A 20,000-nucleotide genomic window follows, 5' to 3' on the forward strand; every position below is an offset into this window, starting at 1 on the left:
AGAGAGGGAGAGAGAGAGGGAGGGAGGGGGGAGGAGAGGGAGAGAGAGGGAGGGAGGAGGGGGAGGAGAGGGAGAGAGAGAGGGAGGGAGGGAGGGGAGGAGAGAGAGGGGGAGGGGGAGGGAGGGAGGGAGGGAGGAGGGGAGGAGAGGGGAGGGAGAGATAGAGGGAGGGAGGGAGGGAGGGGAGGAGAGGGAGAGAGAGAGGGAGGGAGGGAGGGGAGGAGAGAGAGAGGGAGAGGGAGGGAGGGGAGGAGAGGGGAGGAGAGGGGAGGAGAGGGAGAGAGAGAGGGAGGGAGGGGAGAAGAGGGAGAGAGGGAGTGGGGTTACAGGTGAGAACCCTCAGAGCGTTACAGGTGAGAACCCTCAGAGCGTTACAGGTGTGTGACCTTGCTGGGATGCCCCCTGCTGTGTAGTCACCCAGATGCATTCTGGGTGTCTGTGGGGGGGAGGAATGGGCGGGTCCTACCGTGCGATCTCACACTTGCTGACGTCCACGCCCCTCTTGGGCATGAAGCCCATGCCCCTCTGAGGCTCCTTGCTGCTGAAGGTACTGAGGTAGTGAACATAGGGCGGCTCCTCCGTGATCTCAAAGTACCGGATGCTGCTGTCCCCCTGAGCGCCCACACACACACACACACACACACACCGTTGTTACCAGGCCCAGTAGCGCCTCCTACTGTTGATGAGAGGAGCAGGATGAAGAGTCGGTTCTGACTGAGGTTGGTACAGGTGAGGTGATGAAGGGGGTGAGTACCTTCCCACACAGGTACACCATGCTGGCGTCGGGGTCGTAGTATGGCAGCAGGACCCCGTTACTCGTGTCCAGCTCCAGCAGAGCGATGGGCTCCTCGAAGTGGGTCTGAGGACCAAGGGAGGACTTCAGTGTGTTTGAGTAGTAAATAGGTGTATTAACTAAGTAATACATAGTAAATACATGTCCCATGTAGGTACATAGTAAATACACAGTAAGTACATGTTAGGTAAATAGTAGGTACATAATAAGTACATAATAGGTTCATAATTAGTACCTAATAAGTATATAGTAAATACATAGTATTTCCCATGTATATACCATGAATATCCCATGTATTTCCCGTGTATTTCCAATGAATTTCCTGTGTATGTCCCATGTATTTCCCATGTATTTCCTGTGTATTTCCTGTGTATTTCCCATGTATTTCCTGTGTATTTCCCATGTATTTCCTGTTTATTTCCCATGTATTTCCCATGTATTTCCTGTGTATTTCCTGTGTATTTCCCATGTATTTCCTGTGTATTTCCTATGTATTTCCTGTGTATTTCCCATGTATTTCCTGTGTATTTCCCATGTATTTCCTGTGTATTTCCCATGTATTTCCCATGTATTGCCTGTGTATTTCCCATGTATTTCCCATGTATTACCTGTGTATTTCCCATGTATTTCCCATGTATTTCCTGTGTATTTCCCATGTATTTCCTGTGTATTTCCCATGTATTTCCTGTGTATTTCCCATGTATTGCCTGTGTATTTCCTGTGTATTTCCCATGTATTTCCCATGTATTTCCTGTGTATTTCCCATGTATTGCCTGTGTATTTCCCATGTATTTCCTGTGTATTTCCCATGTATTTCCCATGTATTTCCTGTGTATTTCCCATGTATTTCCTGTGTATTTCCCGTGGTTGTACTGTATATCTTGGCGTCCTACCGGATCCCATAACCCTAGCTCCCTCTGGCTCATCCGGGTGAAGCCTGTGGTGAAGATGTTTCCGTCTTTGGTGAAGATGGCTCTCATTGGTCGGATGCCCTCGTGTGGAGCGAGGCGTTCCTATTGGGTCAACAGCAAACAGACATTACTAGCCGAGTGACGATGGTCTCTTCACTAAGTGTAATGAAAACATGAATGGTATAGAGATAACTAGTTACTGGTTTATCGTAGAATACAGTCACCCCCGAAAGCTCATCTATATATCAATCTGTTCTTTTCAGAAGTGATCAATCATTTAAAGCTGCGCTATTCAAGTATCGCTATTTGCAGCCTCTACATTTATATTTACATTTAGAGGAAGCTCTTGTCCAAATCGACACCATTCACACACACATTCACACACACACACATTCACACACACACACACACGCACACACACACACATTCACACACATATTTATACACACATTACACACACGATTGCGCAGTCAACCATGTAAGGTCCCGATCGCCAACCAATCAGGATCACTGAGGGTGAGAGGCCTTGCTCAGGGACACATCAACACTACAACCTTGCGGTTAGAGGCTGCTGACCCGACCACTAGAGGCTGCTCTAGAGGCTGACCCGACCACTAGAGGCTGCTCTAGAGGCAGGTAGGGTCAGCAGCCTCTAGAGGCTGGGAGGGTCAGCAGCCTCTAGAGGCAGGGAGGGTCAGCAGCCTCTAGTGGTCGGGTCAGCAGCCTCTAGAGGCTGGGAGGGTCAGCAGCCTCTATAGGCAGGGAGGGTCAGCAGCCTCTAGAGGCAGGGAGGGTCAGCAGCCTCTAGTGGTCGGGTCAGCAGCCTCTAGAGGCTGGGAGGGTCAGCAGCATCTAGCGGTCAGGTCAGCAGCCTCTAGAGGCTGGGAGGGTCAGCAGCCTCTAGTGGTTGGGTCAGCAGCCTCTAGAGGCTGGGAGGGTCAGCAGCCTCTAGAGGCTGGGAGGGTCAGCAGCCTCTAGAGGCTGGGAGGGTCAGCAGCCTCTAGAGGCAGGGAGGGTCAGCAGCCTCTAGTGGTCGGGTCAGCAGCCTCTAGAGGCTGGGAGGGTCAGCAGCCTCTAGTGGTTGGGTCATCAGCCTCTAGAGGCAGAGAGGGTCAGCAGCATCTAGTGGTCAGGTCAGCAGCCTCTAGAGGCAGAGAGGGTCAGCAGCCTCTAGAGGCTGGGAGGGTCAGCAGCCTCTAGTGGTCGGGTCAGCAGCCTCTAGAGGCAGGGAAGGTCAGCAGCCTCTAGAGGCTGGGAGGGTCAGCAGCCTCTAGTGGTTGGGTCATCAGCCTCTAGAGGCAGAGAGGGTCAGCAGCATCTAGTGGTCAGGTCAGCAGCCTCTAGAGGCAGAGAGGGTCAGCAGCCTCTAGAGGCTGGGAGGGTCAGCAGCCTCTAGTGGTCAGGTCAGCAGCCTCTAGAGGCAGGGAAGGTCAGCAGCCTCTAGAGGCTGGGAGGGTCAGCAGCCTCTAGTGGTTGGGTCATCAGCCTCTAGAGGCAGAGAGGGTCAGCAGCATCTAGTGGTCAGGTCAGCAGCCTCTAGAGGCAGAGAGGGTCAGCAGCCTCTAGAGGCTGGGAGGGTCAGCAGCCTCTAGTGGTCGGGTCAGCAGCCTCTAGAGGCAGGGAAGGTCAGCAGCCTCTAGAGGCTGGGAGGGTCAGCAGCCTCTAGAGGCTGGGAGGATCAGCAGCCTCTAGTGGTCGGGTCAGCAGCCTCTAGAGGCTGGGAGGGTCAGCAGCATCTAGTGGGGAGGGTCAGCAGCATCTAGTGGTCGGGACAGCAGCCTCTAGAGGCAGGGAGGGTCAGCAGCCTCTGGAGGCTGGGAGGGCATCTACAGTTAGAGCTATATCAGAAGGAGCCCAGATGGGTTGGTCTTAGTGAGCCTCCGGAGCTCAGCTCTTTGAGTCTCTGGCTGAGACAGAACATGACAAAGTGCAGCTTTAACCCAACCCCGTCCCCACGGCGACGGGCGGCCACTGACCGCCACCACCTCCCTCTTGCGAGGGTCGCAGACACGCAGGCGGCGGTCCTTGCAGGTGGTGCAGAAGAGGCTGCCGTTGTAGTTCCAGCTGACGTTGTAGATGAGGTCTGGGTGGTCCTCCATGGAGACCAGGGGCTCGCCCGTCCCCACGTTCCAGACGATGATCAGGTTATCACTGCCTGGAGGGGCGGGGCAGGGGCGGGGCCAGCAGGAAGGGGGAGGGGCATCAGGAAGTGGACACACAACATGGACACCAATGTCCTCGCTGCTACTCAGCGTTGTTGTTCTGAGAGACGCTGAGTCAGACTGAGAATAACTGGAGAACATGTTCAGCATGAAGCGTTTGTCCTGTTTGGTGAGGCAGGGTTAGGCCCCCTGCCGTCCTTCTTCACAACCTAATGACGAATCAACCTACCCTCCAATCAGTCCCCCCCACCCAGGTGACGGCGAAGGGGTGCAGACAACTCTAACCCTACAAGAGTGTGTGTCTGTCTGTGTGTCTGTGTGCATGCATGTGTGTGCATACCTGCACTGAGGAGGCTGTGCGTGCGTGATTACGTGTGCATGTTTGTGCGTTTGTGTGTGTGTGCGTTGGGGCGTGTGCGTGCATGTGTGGGTGTGTTTGCGTACGTGAGTTTAGGCGTGTGCGTGTGTGTGTGGCGTGAGTGTGGGTGCGTACCGGCAGTGAGCAGGACGTTGCGGGCGGTGGGGTGCCAGCTGACGATGCCGACCCGTTTGGAGTGGCCCTCCAGCACCACGATGGGCTCCGACAGCGGGCGGCTCAGGGACTGGTCCGGGATCTGCCACACCTGGGGGGGGGAACTGTTAACACTGGTCCTAGACCCCAGGAGGGGGGGGGAGGTGTCCTAGCACCTGGGACTATGGGACCTTTTATTCATCTTACACAAAGCGAGTTAAAAGAGTTTCATGATTGAGCTGCCAATCACTATTCATGTATATCAAATCGCACACTTTACACACATCGGTCTAATCTGGGCATTTCTTTGCATTATGTAATGAGGCTTGTCTTTGGTTGCATTGTGCTGACAAGATTGCAAAGGCATGAACTCAATATGTGACGGCCATTTTGAATGTTGACCATTAATCCCTGTGTGAAGGCTGTAGGATGACATCATTGTTACACAACATTCAATATGAGACAGCTGCAGGGAAACTGGTCTGTCCTGTGGCCCCACCTCCACAATACAAAGCACACACACACACACACACACACACACACACACACACACACTAACACACACACACACACACACACACAAACCCTCCCCCCCACACACACACACACACACTAATACACACACACACGCACACACACACACACACACACACACACACACACACATGCACACACACACAGCTCGTATTCTTTGTAATCCAATCTCTCCAATTTCAAATCTCTGTGAATTTACAGCAACATACTACAATACATGTTATACAATTTACATTGCACAACCTTGAGCATTTATCTACCATGGTTATTTGTATGAAAGAAAGGTTTATATACATTTTTTGATTCATATTATATATTTTTATTCAAAAATACATTTATCAGCTACTAATAACTCTGTTCCTCTACTTTTGACTCTTGAGCAGCTGTAACAAGTGGATTTCTTCAGTGTGGGACTAAAAAAGCAAATCTTTATTTATTTTACACACACACACACACACACACACACACACACACGCGCACGCACACGCACAGAAAGTCCCCCAAATGTGTTCCACCACACGGCACGTGGTCCTGACAGCTGTTGGTGAGAACAGCTGTCCATCTACCGCTGTAACACGCCGTCAACACATGGTGGCCCTAAGACAGGAGCGTATACGGACACACGCGCACCCATGCACACGCACGCACACACATATGCGCACGCACACACACATACGTGCACACAGACGCACGCGTAGGTGGACACACTGTGAGTGTGAGGGTCTGAGGCGTGGCAGTGAGCTCAGACCGCAGTCGTGTCCGTCCAGTGTTCTGATCATTACAGGAACAGAGGCCAACAGCGAGTCAATCCAGAACTCTGATGAACAGAAGTGATTCCTCGAGCCACCATGGACCCCTCGACTCAGAATATACACAGCAGAAACAGAAAACACAGTAGGCGGAGCTACTGGACACCTGAATGGAATAGAATAAAGCTCCGTTCCTATCAGCCCCGTACTATGGGATGTGGGGAACTCTTGGAAACAGCTTGGCTCCCTCTAGTGTCCAAACAGCCGACCCGAAGTTTAAAAAGTCTGAGGCCTTCATAATACTAACCCTCCTGATTTTCCAGAAAGGTTACCAGCTCCCGGTCCTCTCCCGTTAGACAGATGCGTTATAGCGTTATAGCCCCGTTATTTTGAGCTCTATGGGGGGAAATTAAACGGGAAAAAATATTTATCGTGTTGCCTTTTTTGGTAACAATTGCAAGGCACTCTCGCAAAGGTCCTGTTTTTGGTCAACTTTGTCTTTCCTGTAATTAAAATAATTGCATACAATTGACGTTGTTGTTCTCTTTTGAATTCAATCTTATTTTTGCTTATTTTGAAGTTTTTTCTCTTCCTTGGTTATCTGATCATAAACTGATCAACATGGTCAGTGATCGTTTGCTCGCTGTGCATGTCACTTCCTAGCAAAAAACTCTGTATCCAAGAACCCCTAAATCTGGGTAAATTATGTTATATCTGACAGATTAGTCATTGTTATTTAAATAAAAAACGAAATACATTGTGCAGCCTAACCAGGAGTAAAGGTCTGTTCTGCTAGTGGTCAGAAGGTTCCCACTCGGATGAAACACTTCTTTGGTGCGTGGAAATAGAGACAAAGAAAAGAAAAAGAACAGCTGGATTTTTGTGGTTGTATTTCGTTCTTTCCAACAGATTTGATGTGTTATGTTTTTATTCGCAGCCTAAACGATTTTACTGTATTGCAGGAAATTAACTCTTGAAAATAAGCAGCATCTGAAATAAATTATTAAGCTTATAACAGCTAGTATTTTGTTCAACTAATTTGATCTTAACAATTGCGTGCACTGTTTTCAATAGACCCACATTCACATATCAAGCACATGTTAAGCTTGCTGCTAAATGTGAACTTTTCTTCCTAACTATTGTGTTGCCTTTCAGCTTCATTGACTGGTGTTTGCTTAGTTGATGGACGCATGATAAAACATATATTACAGAATAAATAGCACTAAATATTCTGCCATCACACACTAATTGTCACACACACATCTTTCTTTGATACTGTTTCTCTCTCTCTTCATCTATCCAGCTCGTGCGTACCATGGCGCTGCAGTCCTCGGAGCCGCTGGCCAGGATGTTGTCGTTGTGCGGGCACCAGTCGATGTCCAGCACGGGGCCAGAGTGGCCGTTGACCAGCGGGTAGTTCTTATCCACACGCCCTGCCTACAGCCGCCAAAACACAGCAGTCTGTCAGCATCAGTGTCATATCAACGCATACATCAGAGTAGCAGCCTGTTAGCATCAGGATAACATCAGGTACATATCAAAACATACATCAGAGTAGCAGCCTGTTAGCACCAGGTTAGCATCAGGTACATATCAAAACAAACATCAGAGTAGCAGCCTGTTAGCACCAGGTTAGCATCAGGTACATATCAAAACATACATCAGAGTAGCAGCCTGTTAGCACCAGGTTAGCATCAGGTACATATCAAAACATACATCAGAGTAGCAGCCTGTTAGCACCAGGTTAGCATCAGGCATATCAACACATATATAAGTAAATATAGCATAATCAAGGCTAATGAAAACTTGTTTTTGCTACGTCTCACATGATTAATGCTGTGGCAGTTTCAAACCACAATGACTCCCCATAATGACATAATTCCACAATCAATTACTAAACAATGCCTAAAAAACAACGTGACTACCAACACAATAACTAAAGCTCCAATGCTGCTTTGGCTCCAAGCGGCGGTGGCCATTTTGATGTGATGTCACAATGTACAAGTTCTAGACTCCTGCTTTAACTTCAGGGATACTCTTCCTCACTGGTGTGAACACGTGTATCAGTGTCCTATTATAACACACACACACACACACACACACACACACACACACACACACACACACACACACACACACACACACACACACACACACACCGTTGCCTAATGTGTATTAATAGCTGCATGACGAGGCGTTGAAAGGGGCCTGCAGACGACCAGAAGAGTAGTCAGGGAGGGGGTCAGTGGGTATAAATAGACCTGTCTGTCCACCAGCTCTCTGATATATGACCATGTCTCTCTCTGTCTCTGTCTCTCTCTGTCTCTGTCTCTCTCTGTCTCGCTCCCCCCCCTCTCTCTCTCTCTCTCTCTCTCTCTCTCTCTCTCTCTCTCTCTCTCTCTCTCTGTCTCTCTCTGCCTCTCTCTCTCTCTCTCTCTGTCTCTGTCTCTCTCTCTCTCTCTCTCTCTCTCTCTCCCTCTCTCTCTCTCTCTCTCTCTCTCTCTCTCTCCCTCTCTCTCTCTCTCTCTCTGCCAACCCAACCGTGTGTCATCAAACACACACTCAGCACCTGCAGAAATATTATCAGTCAACCAAAGCAGCAGGCAGTGCAGCATCCATCAGTCAGCCAACCAAAGCAGCAGGCAGTGCAGCATCCATCAGTCAGTCAATGCTCTGGTTCGTATGTTTCTTGGTAGGGTTAGGGTAATGTTTGTAAACATCTACGGATAAACTAGTGACCCATAACCGAGCTCATCCTTCATGCTGATTGGTCTAGCCCCCACTGACCTTGGACAGGGGCAGCACCAGGAAGGCCCCTCCCCCGCTGGACTCCACGATGACCGCCAGGAACTTGGGGTTGACGGCGCAGAAGTTGCTGTCCCAGGTAACCTTGGAGACGCGGATATCGTCGTAGCCCTGCTCCGCCTTCACGCCCGCGCCGAACACGTGGCGGAACCGGCTCTGGCGCACGATGCTGCGACTCATCACTACACACACACACACACACACACACACACACACACACACACACACACACACTAAGAGCGCTGCAGGATGAGGAGGCAGAACTTCAGGGGTGTCAGAAGAAAGGAGAGCGATGGCAGATAGGTTCCCCAGAGAGCGGGTGAAACGATCCGCTCAGTGAGAGGAGAACAGAGGGAGGAATGAACCGCTCAGTGGGGTGAACAGAGGGAGGAACGAACCACTCAGTGAGAGGAGAACAGAGGGAGGAATGAACCGCTCAGTGGGGTGAACAGAGGGAGGGATGAACCGCTCAGTGGGGTGAACAGAGGGATGAATGAACCGCTCAGTGGGGTGAACAGAGGGAGGAATGAACCGCTCAGTGGGAGGAGAACAGAGGGAGGAATGAACCGCTCAGTGGGGTGAACAGAGGGAGGAATGAACCGCTCAGTGGGAGGAGAACAGAGGGAGGAATGAACCGCTCAGTGGGGTGAACAGAGGGAGGAATGAACCGCTCAGTGGGGTGAACAGAGGGAGGAGCAGATGGGGTTGAAGAGCGTCCTACAGAACCCTGATCCAGTCAAACGGTGTGACGGAGAACAGCAGCACTCTACACTGTGGGATCCTTTTAGTCATTGGCTGCTTTTTATAAACAAGCAACTAAAGAAGTGCTTGATTATATGCTAACCAACATCCAGCCATTGTCTCTCTCTCTCTCTCTCTCTCTCTCTCTCTCTCTCTCTCTCTCCAAAAGTTTGTTTGTGTGTGAGAGAGAGAGACATGGGGGGCCATGTCTCTCTCTCTCTCTCTCTCTCTCTCTCTCTCTCTCTCTCTCTCTCTCTCTCTCTCACACACACATACACACACACACAAAAACAAACTTTGGAGTCTGTGTTTGTGTCGATCATCTCTGTACTAAACTACATACACATATTCTCTCTCTCTGTCTCACACCCACACACACACACACACAGACTTTTGACTGAATGTTTGTTTCCATCATCTCCATGACTTGTTGTTGCCCGGGGCAACATGGCAGTGGGACGGTGAACCCCGAAACAACACCAGGGCGCATTCTGGCCCCTGATAGCATCCCAGCAGCTATTATTAGACTATTGTCCCAGCATCACTATGTGATCAGATATTATACTGAAGAGGAGGCGCCTGGAGCCTACGACTTTACCATTATAATGTAAGGCTGGGGAGATTTAGGATATCCCTCTGTTCCCAGTGTTCCCAACCATATAGCATACTGGAAAGGAGAAGGGCTTCCCAGTCTTTCAAGTCTTGTATTATTTTATATCTAGAGAGGCCCAGCAGACGTAAAACATGACAAAATGTGAGCGTATGGTGTGTTTCTATTTTAAAGTCATTTGAGCATAAACACACAGAAGAATGTTTGAATCCGTGTGTTGTTCTGACGCTGAGCCGTTGGCCACCCCGACCCTCTGCCTTCTTTCCTGGAAGTAGCCTGCCCAGTAATGAAGACTTTCATGTATTGACGTCGGTCGCTTTATGGGCGCATTGCTGTATCATGGAGGCTGAAATGACCCCCACTAATAAACGTCCTGTGATCGATCCTCGCCCATCACACCTGACGTCTGACTGCGGTTCACTTGTTTTAGTGAATTCACGATTCACGTCGGACACAGAGCTGTGATCCAAGACGCACAGGGAAAACGTTCCTAATATAGACATGTCAGTCGACCAGCCTCCGGCCAGAGACCACCGGGACCTGGCTGTCGCTCCGAGGAGAACCTCGCTGTCTGCGCCTGATACTACAGGTGTATAAAGTTCTGAGCATTGATCATTCATTTTATAGACCCGGACTGGGGTAGAGGGGGGGTGTGTCTCCCCTCTGCCCCGGGACGAGGTTTGCAGCTGCTCCGCTCGGAGGTCTGGTTACAAAGGTCCCGGTCCGTTACAGAGTGAACGCTCCTTCGGGGACCGGAACAGTGCGGCAAAAGAAGCGATCGCACTTCTACTTGACTACTTTACTAAACTGCAAACCTATTTCTGATGGAAGCCAAAAGTGCACAGAGAACTCACCTACGGTTGTGAATATAAAGCTCCTGGCTCCAAGGCCGCCTGGTCTCGATCGTTTCCCGGTAAGCGGACTGCAACTGCCCGGGTTCAGGAGCGCATGGACAGACGCACTTCTCCAGCTCCGTGACGCACCGCAGAGAGTAGGGGAGTGGAGGGGAGAGGAGGGGAGAGCAGGGGGGAGAGGGACTGTGGTAGGAGGGGGTGGGAGCGACACTCTGAGCGGTGCGTCTATTTCGGAACCGACCGCCCATAATGTCAGCGCGAGGGCAACCTGTCGCGCACCAGCGGCAGGACCCGCGCCCACGTGGAGCGCACCCCCGACCGAATACCAGCGAGTGACACCGAATATTACCGAGTGTTCCCGACGGAGTACCACCGAGGCCACCGAGCACCACCGCTGATCCGAGGCTGCGGTCCGGCTGGTTGGTCTGTCTGTCTGTCTGTCTGTCTGTCTGTCTGTCTGTCTGTCTGTCTGTCTGTCTGTCTGTCTGTCTGTCTATCAGTCTTTCCGTCTGTCTGTCTGACTCTCCACCTCCTCCTCCACCACCTCCACCTCCATAGGGTTAGGGTTTGGGTAACCCTCCACTTTTCATATTCAAATCCATATTAATCCAAGTCGTCTTTTCTATTTCTCACTTTTATGAATATAAAGTGTGTGTTGTTGTGTTGACCAGAGGTTGGCTCTGACGGTGATCCTCGCTGACCGGTTCTCCATCTCCGCGTGGACGGGTTCCCATCAGAGGCCACGGCGCACGCTTCAAGAAGAGGTGTGACAGTCCAGCCGGGTCCTGGACCTCGGACAGTGTTAGCTAACCCTAACCCTACTAACCCTAACCCTACTAACCCTAACCCTCACCCTACTAACCCTAACCCTCACCCTACTAAACCTTCTTACCCTCACCCTACTAACCCTAACCCTCATCCTACTAACCCTAACCCTCATCCTACTAACCCTAACCCTACTAACCCTAGCTCTACTAACCCTAACCCTAGTAACCCTCACCCTACTAACCCTAACCCTCACCCTACTAACCCTAACCCTCACCCTACTAACCCTAGCTCTACTAACCCTAACCCTCACCCTACTAAACCTTCTTACCCTCACCCTACTAACCCTAACCCTACTAACCCTAGCTCTACTAACCCTAACCCTACTAACCCTAACCCTAGTAACCCTCACCCTACTAACCCTAACCCTAGTAACCCTCACCCTACTAACCCTCACCCTACTAACCCTCACCCTACTAACCCTAGCTCTACTAACCCTAACCCTCACCCTACTAAACCTTCTTACCCTCACCCTACTAACCCTAACCCTCACCCTACTAACCCTAACCCTACTAACCCTCACCCTACTAACCCTACTAACCCTACTAACCCTCACCCTACTAACCCTCACCCTACTAACCCTACTAACCCTACTAACCCTAACCCTACTAACCCTCACCCTACTAACCCTAACCCTCACCCTACTAACCCTAACCCTCACCCTACTAACCCTAGCTCTACTAACCCTAACCCTCACCCTACTAAACCTTCTTACCCTCACCCTACTAACCCTAACCCTACTAATCCTAGCTCTACTAACCCTAACCCTACTAACCCTAACCCTAGTAACCCTCACCCTTCTAACCCTAACCCTAGTAACCCTCACCCTACTAACCCTACTAACCCTCACCCTACTAACCCTAGCTCTACTAACCCTAACCCTCACCCTACTAAACCTTCTTACCCTCACCCTACTAACCCTCACCCTACTAACCCTACTAACCCTACTAACCCTCACCCTACTAACCCTCACCCTACTAACCCTACTAACCCTAACCCTAGTAACCCTCAACCTACTAACCCTAACCCTAGTAACCCTCACCCTACTAACCCTCACCCTACTAACCCTCACCTTACTAACCCTAGCTCTACTAACCCTAACCCTCACCCTACTAAACCTTCTTACCCTCACCCTACTAACCCTAACCCTCACCCTACTAACCCTAACCCTACTAACCCTCACCCTACTAACCCTACTAACCCTCACCCTACTAACCCTCACCCTACTAACCCTACTAACCCTACTAACCCTCACCCTACTAACCCTCACCCTACTAACCCTCACCCTACTAACCCTACTAACCCTCACCCTACTAACCCTCACCCTACTAACCCTACTAACCCTCACCCTACTAACCTTAACCCTCACCCTACTAACCCTCATCCTACTAACCCTACTAACCCTACTAACCCTAACCCTCACCCTACTAACCCTACTAACCCTCACCCTCCATCCCCAGCATATGGTGCAGGTTGAAGAGAGCCGGTCCCATGAAGCCGGTCAGCAGCGTCTAGAGTCTGTTTGCTCTCAGGCAGATAAACCTCGTTAATGTGGAGCTCCAATAAGATGAACCTCGTTAAGGTGGAGCTCCAATCAGATGAACCTCGTTAAGGTGGAGCTCCAATAAGATGAACCTCGTTAAGGTGGAGCTCCAATCAGATGAACCTCGTTAAGGTGGAGCTCCAATCAGATGAACCTCGTTAAGGTGGAGCTCCAATCAGATGAACCTCGTTAATGTGGAGCTCCAATCAGATGAACCTCGTTAATGTGGAGCTCCAATCAGACAAGGATGAGACAACAGTCACTTTGACCAAGAAACTCTATTTGCAAACAACATTGTTGAACTCATCATTTGTGTCCTGTCGTCCTGGCGATCCATGGGTCGTCTACAAAATAAAAGCATAGCAACCATGTCCAAACCTTTTACATTGTTTGCGTTAAATCATCAACATCGTCCCTTCAATGAGTCCACCCCCCCCTCTTTAAATTAAAACAGCTACGAGAAATGTCACATTTGCATGATTAATAAGTTACATTTTTTTGTATACATACACGTACATGAAGGTAGCTGGAAGTGTCTCTCATGCTGACCAACGCCCTACAGTCTACCTGTACACACTCACTCCTCCACCCGCTCTGTACCTCGCAGCAACACCTCCACTGGCTGCATACTCATCCTTCTGCCATAGTTGGGGGGGGGGGGGAATCACCAATCACCAATCACCAATCACCATGGACATCTCCTCACATACTGATAAAAGCTTAGACTTTCTCCTGCATCATTTAATCAGAATATACTGTATGTTAATATGCTGGTACCAGGTATTCACAGTGACTCTCAAACATCTGGAGGAGTGATGCACTCGGTGACAGACAGGGGGCAGCGTGGCGACGGTCTGCTTGAGCGGGCGTCTGACGCGCTCCTTGCTTTCTTATATTGGAGTTCGGTTTCCTATTTTTTATCTCCGTAGACTTCACGGCGGCGGAGTGAGGAAGAGCTGCCGGGGGGGGGAGTTGGCACTGGCGTAGGAGACTTCAGCATCCTCTCCTCACTCCTCCTTATTGCCGCGGATGGCAGGGTGGGGTGCTGGGGAGAGGGTGGGGGAGGACGGGTTTGGACAGTGAGGTAAGCTGGTCTGAAGGACTGAGCTCTGCGATCCGCGTTAATAGACTGCATCACCTGGGAGGCAAAATCAAGTGGGCCTTGTCCGATGCGTTTAATACAAAGACGAAGTGCAATAACGACACAAACACACACACACACACACACACACACACACACACACACACACACACACACACACACACACACACACACACAAACACACACACACACACACACGCAATAAGGGTGAATGACAAGGCCCTCTCCTATTGCCACAACGCTACCACTCATAAGCCATACTTAAAGAGTTACCCGAAATAGTCACTTTGATCATAATCTTGACACAAAACATACTTAAATACAATGAGCCTGTACTGATATTAGCTAAACGTGTCGGTTTCAGACTCCTAAAGCTAGTTTTCCAGCGGATAGGAAAGCTGCCTAACGGCAGTTGGTGTGTTTGTCCAGTAAGGGTCGCGCTTCTACAGTATGGCTGCTACGGTACTGAGGAGAGAGACGGCTACAGGCCACACTGAAGGAAACGAAGATCAGCCAATCATTATCGGTACGCGCCTTTCCAATCCTCATCTAAAATACTCTTAAATACTAAACATAATACCATTCTTTTCGACAAAATCTATTTTTTTTGTTTAATTACTTCCAGTGATTTTCTATATTGCATTTCTTCCATCTTTTGTAGGGAAGGCAAACGTTTTGAACCAACATTAGACCGATAAATGTGTCGATTACAGTACTATTAGAAGTGAAGAATGCTTAATGTCCTTTGAGACAATGTCCGCCTGCATCTCGTTTTGAAGCAAGAGGCGGCCATGACACCCCCCCCCGCTTCGTTCCAGAACATTCTGATGTTCCACACCAGAACCACACCAAGGGTTCTCTGAGGAACAATATAGAATACTACTATTCACATACATTAGAGGTGGAATATTTACAGATTTGGTCGTTCAAACAGTTAACACATGCGTCTCTAAGAGTCCCTTAAATAGTAGCCTCCATTTTGTTTGTATGCAGGTGCCGTTTGCTTGGTCAAGTATTTGAAGCATGGCAAGAGACGCATGCCCACGTATGTGCAGCTCTCTCTAGCACACACTCACACACACGCAGGCATACCAGCACACACACGCCAGGCCGCGGCGGCAGGCCTGGCTCCCATTGGTCAGTCTCTGATGCGGCAGCGGCTGGAGGTTGATTGCATACAAGTCCACGGTACAGCACCTCCTCCTGGAGGAGTCTGCTACAGCACCTCCTGGAGGAGTCTGCTACAGCACCTCCTCCTGGAGGAGCCAGACAGCACCTCCTCCTGGAGGAGTCTGCTACAGCACCTCCTCCTGGAGGAGCCAGACAGCACCTTCTCCTGGAGGAGCCAGACAGCACCTCCTCCTGGAGGAGTCTGCTACAGCACCTCCTCCTGGAGGAGTCTGCTACAGCACCTCCTCCTGGAGGAGCCAGACAGCACCTCCTCCAGGAGGCAGTCTGAACACCTCCCCCTCCTCCTGGAGGGCCGTGGGCCCGGGGTCTGGACCACAGGAGTGGGTCTGTTTGTTTTCTGTGCATTTGCGTGTGTGTGTGTGTGTGTGTGTGTGTGTGTGTGTGTGTGTGTGTGTGTGTATGTGTGTGTGTGTGTGTGTCTGTGTCTGTGTGTGTGTGTGCGTGTGTGTGTGCGTGTGTGTGTGTGTGTGTGTGTGTGTGTGTGTGTGTGTGTGTGTGTGTGTGTGTGTGTGTGTGTGTGTGTGTGTTTGTATGCGTTTGCGCGTGTGTCCGCCGTGCATCTGCAGGTACCTCCAAGCATATACACGTGGATGCGCACACACAAATGTCTGTGTGTGTGTGCGCGTGTGTCTGTGTCTGTGTGTGTGTGTGCGTGTGTGTGTGCGTGTGTGTGTGTGCAGGCTAGCGACAGCAGTGGTCGGGGGGGGGCCTGGCGGGGCTGGTTGACATGTGCACACACTGGTGTGTGAGTGCGTGCGCGGCCGGCGCCGCGGGCTAGCAGGGCTTGTTGACGTTGCAGAGCAGCTCGGTGACCTTGATGAGCCGCGCCACGGTGCTCTGGGACTCGGCCTGAAGCCGCTGGTTGTTCTGCTTCAGGCTCTGCACCTCCGCCTGCAGCGCTGCCTTCGCCTGCTGCTCCTGCAACACAGTGAAGAACACCCAGCGGTCACTGTGGGAGACACACACACACACACACACACACACACACACACACACACACAGAGACATACACAGAGAGACACACACACACAGACACACACACACACACAGAGACATACACAGAGAGACATACACAGAGAGACACACACACACAGACACACACACACACACACACACACACACACACAGAGAGACATACACAGAGAGACACACACACACAGACACACACACACACACAGAGAGACACACACACACAGACACACACACACACACACACAGACAGAGACATACACAGAGAGACACACACACACAGACACACACACACACACAGAGAGACATACACAGAGAGACACACACACACACACACACACACACACACACACACACACACACACACACACACAGACAGAGACATACACAGAGAGACACACACACACAGACACACACACACACACACACACAGACATACACAGAGACACACACACACACACACACACACACACACACACACACACAGACACACACAGAGAGACAAACACACACACAGGTGAGGGGTGTAAGTGGGGGGTGCAGTAGGCAGGCTGGGAGCTACATAGTGAGGACGGGGGGGGGGAAAAGGGGACACATACTGTAGAGCAGTACATCAGGCAGCACTGGGGACAGAAAGACACCACAACACGTCAGTCAACAGGGCCTGGGGGCCCCGGTAGGGCTAGTGGGGGCCCTAGTAGGGCTAGAGGCCCCAGTAGGTCTAGTGGTGGCCCAAGTAGGGCTAGAGGCCTCAGTAGGTCTAGTGGTGGCCCAAGTAGGGCTAGAGGCCTCAGTAGGTCTAGTGGTGGCCCAAGTAGGGCTAGAGGCCTCAGTAGGTCTAGTGGTGGCCCTAGTAGGGCCAGGGGCCCCAGTAGGCCTAGTTGTGGCCCAAGTAGGGCTAGGGGCCCCAGTAGGTCTAGTGGTGGCCCTTGTAGGGCTAGGGGCCCCAGTAGGTCTAGTGGTGGCCCTTGTAGGGCTAGGGGCCCCAGTAGGGCCAGGGGCCCTGACACACTGAGGACTGCTCCTACTTCGCCAAAGAGGTGACAGCGGGGCCGGTTCTCAGTAGAGACCAGGTTGGTTCTTCCTGGTTCTCAGTAGAGACCAGGTTGGTTCTTCCTGGTTCTCAGTAGAGACCAGGTTGGTTCTTCCTGGTTCTCAGTAGAGACCAGGTTGGTTCTTCCTGGTTCTCAGTATAGTCCAGCTGGGTTCTTCCTGGTTCTCAGTAGAGACCAGGTTGGTTCTTCCTGGTTCTCAGTAGAAACCAGGTTGGTTCTTCCTGGTTCTCAGTAGAGACCAGGTTGGTTCTTCCTGGTTCTCAGTAGAGACCAGGTTGGTTCTTCCTGGTTCTCAGTATAGTCCAGCTGGGTTCTTCCTGGTTCTCAGTAGAGACCAGGTTGGTTCTTCCTGGTTCTCAGTAGAGACCAGGTTGGTTCTTCCTGGTTCTCAGTAGAGACCAGGTTGGTTCTTCCTCGTTCTCAGTAGAGACCAGGTTGGTTCTTCCTGGTTCTCAGTATAGTCCAGCTGGGTTCTTCCTGGTTCTCAGTATAGTCCAGCTGGGTTCTTCCTGGTTCTCAGTAGAGACCAGGTTGGTTCTTCCGGTTTTCCAGTTCATTTCTGATCATTGGTTCAGTTGTTGAGGTCTTAATCCCAGGTACAGTCCAACACTGTGTATGGGCAGTATGAGTATATTATATATATTAAGACCACCAGAAGTCAATGAGTGAGGTTCTTTTGGTGGACTACAGTCATGGTGTGGAGACTCATTAGTTCTCATTCATAAAGTCATGTGTGTTTCCAAAGAAACACAATTTCTTATGTAATTAATATTTTACTTCATTTTTTTTCGCAGCAAAAATCTAGGGGCTGTTGATGGCATCACATATGTCCGCTAAAGATGGATATTGTCTCGGGGGGGGGGGGGGGGGGGGGGCATGGTCATGTTTTTAGTTTAAGATTACATGCGCTCATTATAAGTATTATTAGGACTTGGTAATTATTTTGAAAATTGCAATAGCAATGTTCTATGAAGATAACAGATAAGATAAGATATTTGGTGTAAAGAATGACTGATTGAACCTTGTGAATCTGGGCCTTTATTGGACCAGAAGGCGGTGTTGATTATCCACAGCTAGCCCTTTAGCTAGCCCTTTAAGACAGGCGCGCTATGGCTAAATAAGGCCACACCCCCAACATCTGTCTATCAATGTCCCTCATCCATCACTGGAGCTCTGAGGACCGGAGATGTTTACCTTCTGGAGGTCGTCCTGCAGTCTCTGCAGCATATTCTCCAGCTGGGAAACCTTCTCCTCCAGGTGGCCGGGGGAGTCACTGCAACGGGGAGACACGTCTTCATCATCACCTTCATCACCTTCATCACCATTACTCTCATCACCGTCATCCTCACTCTTATTACCATCGTCATTATCCTCGTCATCTACCTCACCATCCTCATCATCACCATCACTGATGTGATCATTATATACTGTATATATAATACAGTATATATCATCGTGCTCAGATAAAGAGTTCCTCTCACTGACTGAAATGGAGACCACACGTCAAAGAAGACATCAATCATGTCTTCTATTAACAATTAATAAATTACACGTGGCTCTAATTAAGAATGAGTCTTTAGCCGAATTGACTGTCGTGTGAATGCAGCCCATTACACAGAGCCTACGAACGAAGTGTTGATGTATTGGCCCGTGTTTGTTTGGGTCTCTACAGAGATCACAACAGTAAACATTACAAGCATGGTCAAACAGGCCCAACCAGTCCCAACAAGTCCATACCGGTCCAGAACCAGTCCAAACCAGCCCAACCAGTCCCAACAAGTCCATACCGGTCCAGAACCAGTCCAAACCAGCCCAACCAGTCCCAACAAGTCCATACCGGTCCAGAACCAGGCCAAACCAGCCCAACCAGTCCCAACAAGTCCATACCGGTCCAGAACCAGTCCAAACCAGCCCAACCAGTCCCAACAAGTCCATACCGGTCAAGGGCCAGTCCGAACCAGCCCAACCAGTCCCAACAAGTCCATACCGGTCCAGAACCAGTCCGAACCAGCCCAACCAGTCCCAACAAGTCCATACCGGTCCAGAACCAGTCTGAACCAGCCCAACCAGTCCCAACAAGTCCATACCGGTCCAGAACCAGTCCAAACCAGCCCAACCAGTCCCAACAAGTCCATACCGGTCCAGAACCAGTCCAAACTGGCCCAACCAGTCCCAACCAGTCAGAACCAGTTTGAACCAGACCAGGACAGTAAAAGAGCCTCTGTCTTTAAGGAGACGCTGGTCTGAGCTCCACACAGAGGCTGACATCGTCGTGGCAACAGCTCCACACAGAGGCTGACGTCGTCGTGGCAACAGCTCCACACAGAGGCTGACGTCGTCGTAGCAACAGCTTCACCCACCTGTCCTTAGAGTCCCTCAGCCTGCCGTCCGCCGGGTCGGATCCTGATTGGTCGGCTGCTTTACGGTCTGCAGAACACAACATCATCATCATCATCATCATCATCATCATCATCATCATCATCATCATCATCATCATCATAACAAATATTTCATCTTTAGAAAGCAGCGCACAAAGTGCTTAAGGATACAATCATTTAAAAGACAGATTAAATACGGCAGAATCAAATATAAAAATAATACTAAGTACTAAATATCTTTACTTTACCATCTTCATCATTCTCTTC

General features: G+C 50.4%; 2 protein-coding genes across 2 annotated transcripts in view; both read right to left on the reverse strand.

The window, feature by feature from the left end:
• coro6 (coronin 6) overlaps window positions 1–10,721 on the reverse strand; it is a 16,254-nt gene extending 5,533 nt beyond the window's left edge. Inside the window, exons 1-8 of the mRNA XM_079738837.1 lie at window positions 10,671–10,721; window positions 8,444–8,647; window positions 6,975–7,093; window positions 4,360–4,489; window positions 3,681–3,859; window positions 1,687–1,806; window positions 755–859; window positions 467–612 (exon numbers count right to left, since the gene is read on the reverse strand). Coding sequence (XP_079594963.1) covers window positions 467–612; window positions 755–859; window positions 1,687–1,806; window positions 3,681–3,859; window positions 4,360–4,489; window positions 6,975–7,093; window positions 8,444–8,645 — 1,001 coding nt within the window. The 5' untranslated portion in view covers window positions 8,646–8,647; window positions 10,671–10,721. The remainder of the gene's footprint in view (window positions 1–466; window positions 613–754; window positions 860–1,686; window positions 1,807–3,680; window positions 3,860–4,359; window positions 4,490–6,974; window positions 7,094–8,443; window positions 8,648–10,670) is intronic.
• Window positions 10,722–13,297: 2,576 nt separating this feature from the next.
• Window positions 13,298–20,000, reverse strand: part of sipa1 (signal-induced proliferation-associated 1) — a 30,197-nt gene continuing 23,494 nt past the window's right edge. The window contains exons 14-16 of the mRNA XM_079738963.1: window positions 19,716–19,782; window positions 18,550–18,628; window positions 13,298–16,249 (exon numbers count right to left, since the gene is read on the reverse strand). Coding sequence (XP_079595089.1) covers window positions 16,106–16,249; window positions 18,550–18,628; window positions 19,716–19,782 — 290 coding nt within the window. The 3' untranslated portion in view covers window positions 13,298–16,105. The remainder of the gene's footprint in view (window positions 16,250–18,549; window positions 18,629–19,715; window positions 19,783–20,000) is intronic.

The sequence above is a fragment of the Pollachius pollachius genome (assembly GCF_949987615.1).
Source record: "Pollachius pollachius genome assembly, chromosome: 6".
NCBI classification, from domain to species: Eukaryota; Metazoa; Chordata; class Actinopteri; order Gadiformes; family Gadidae; genus Pollachius; species Pollachius pollachius.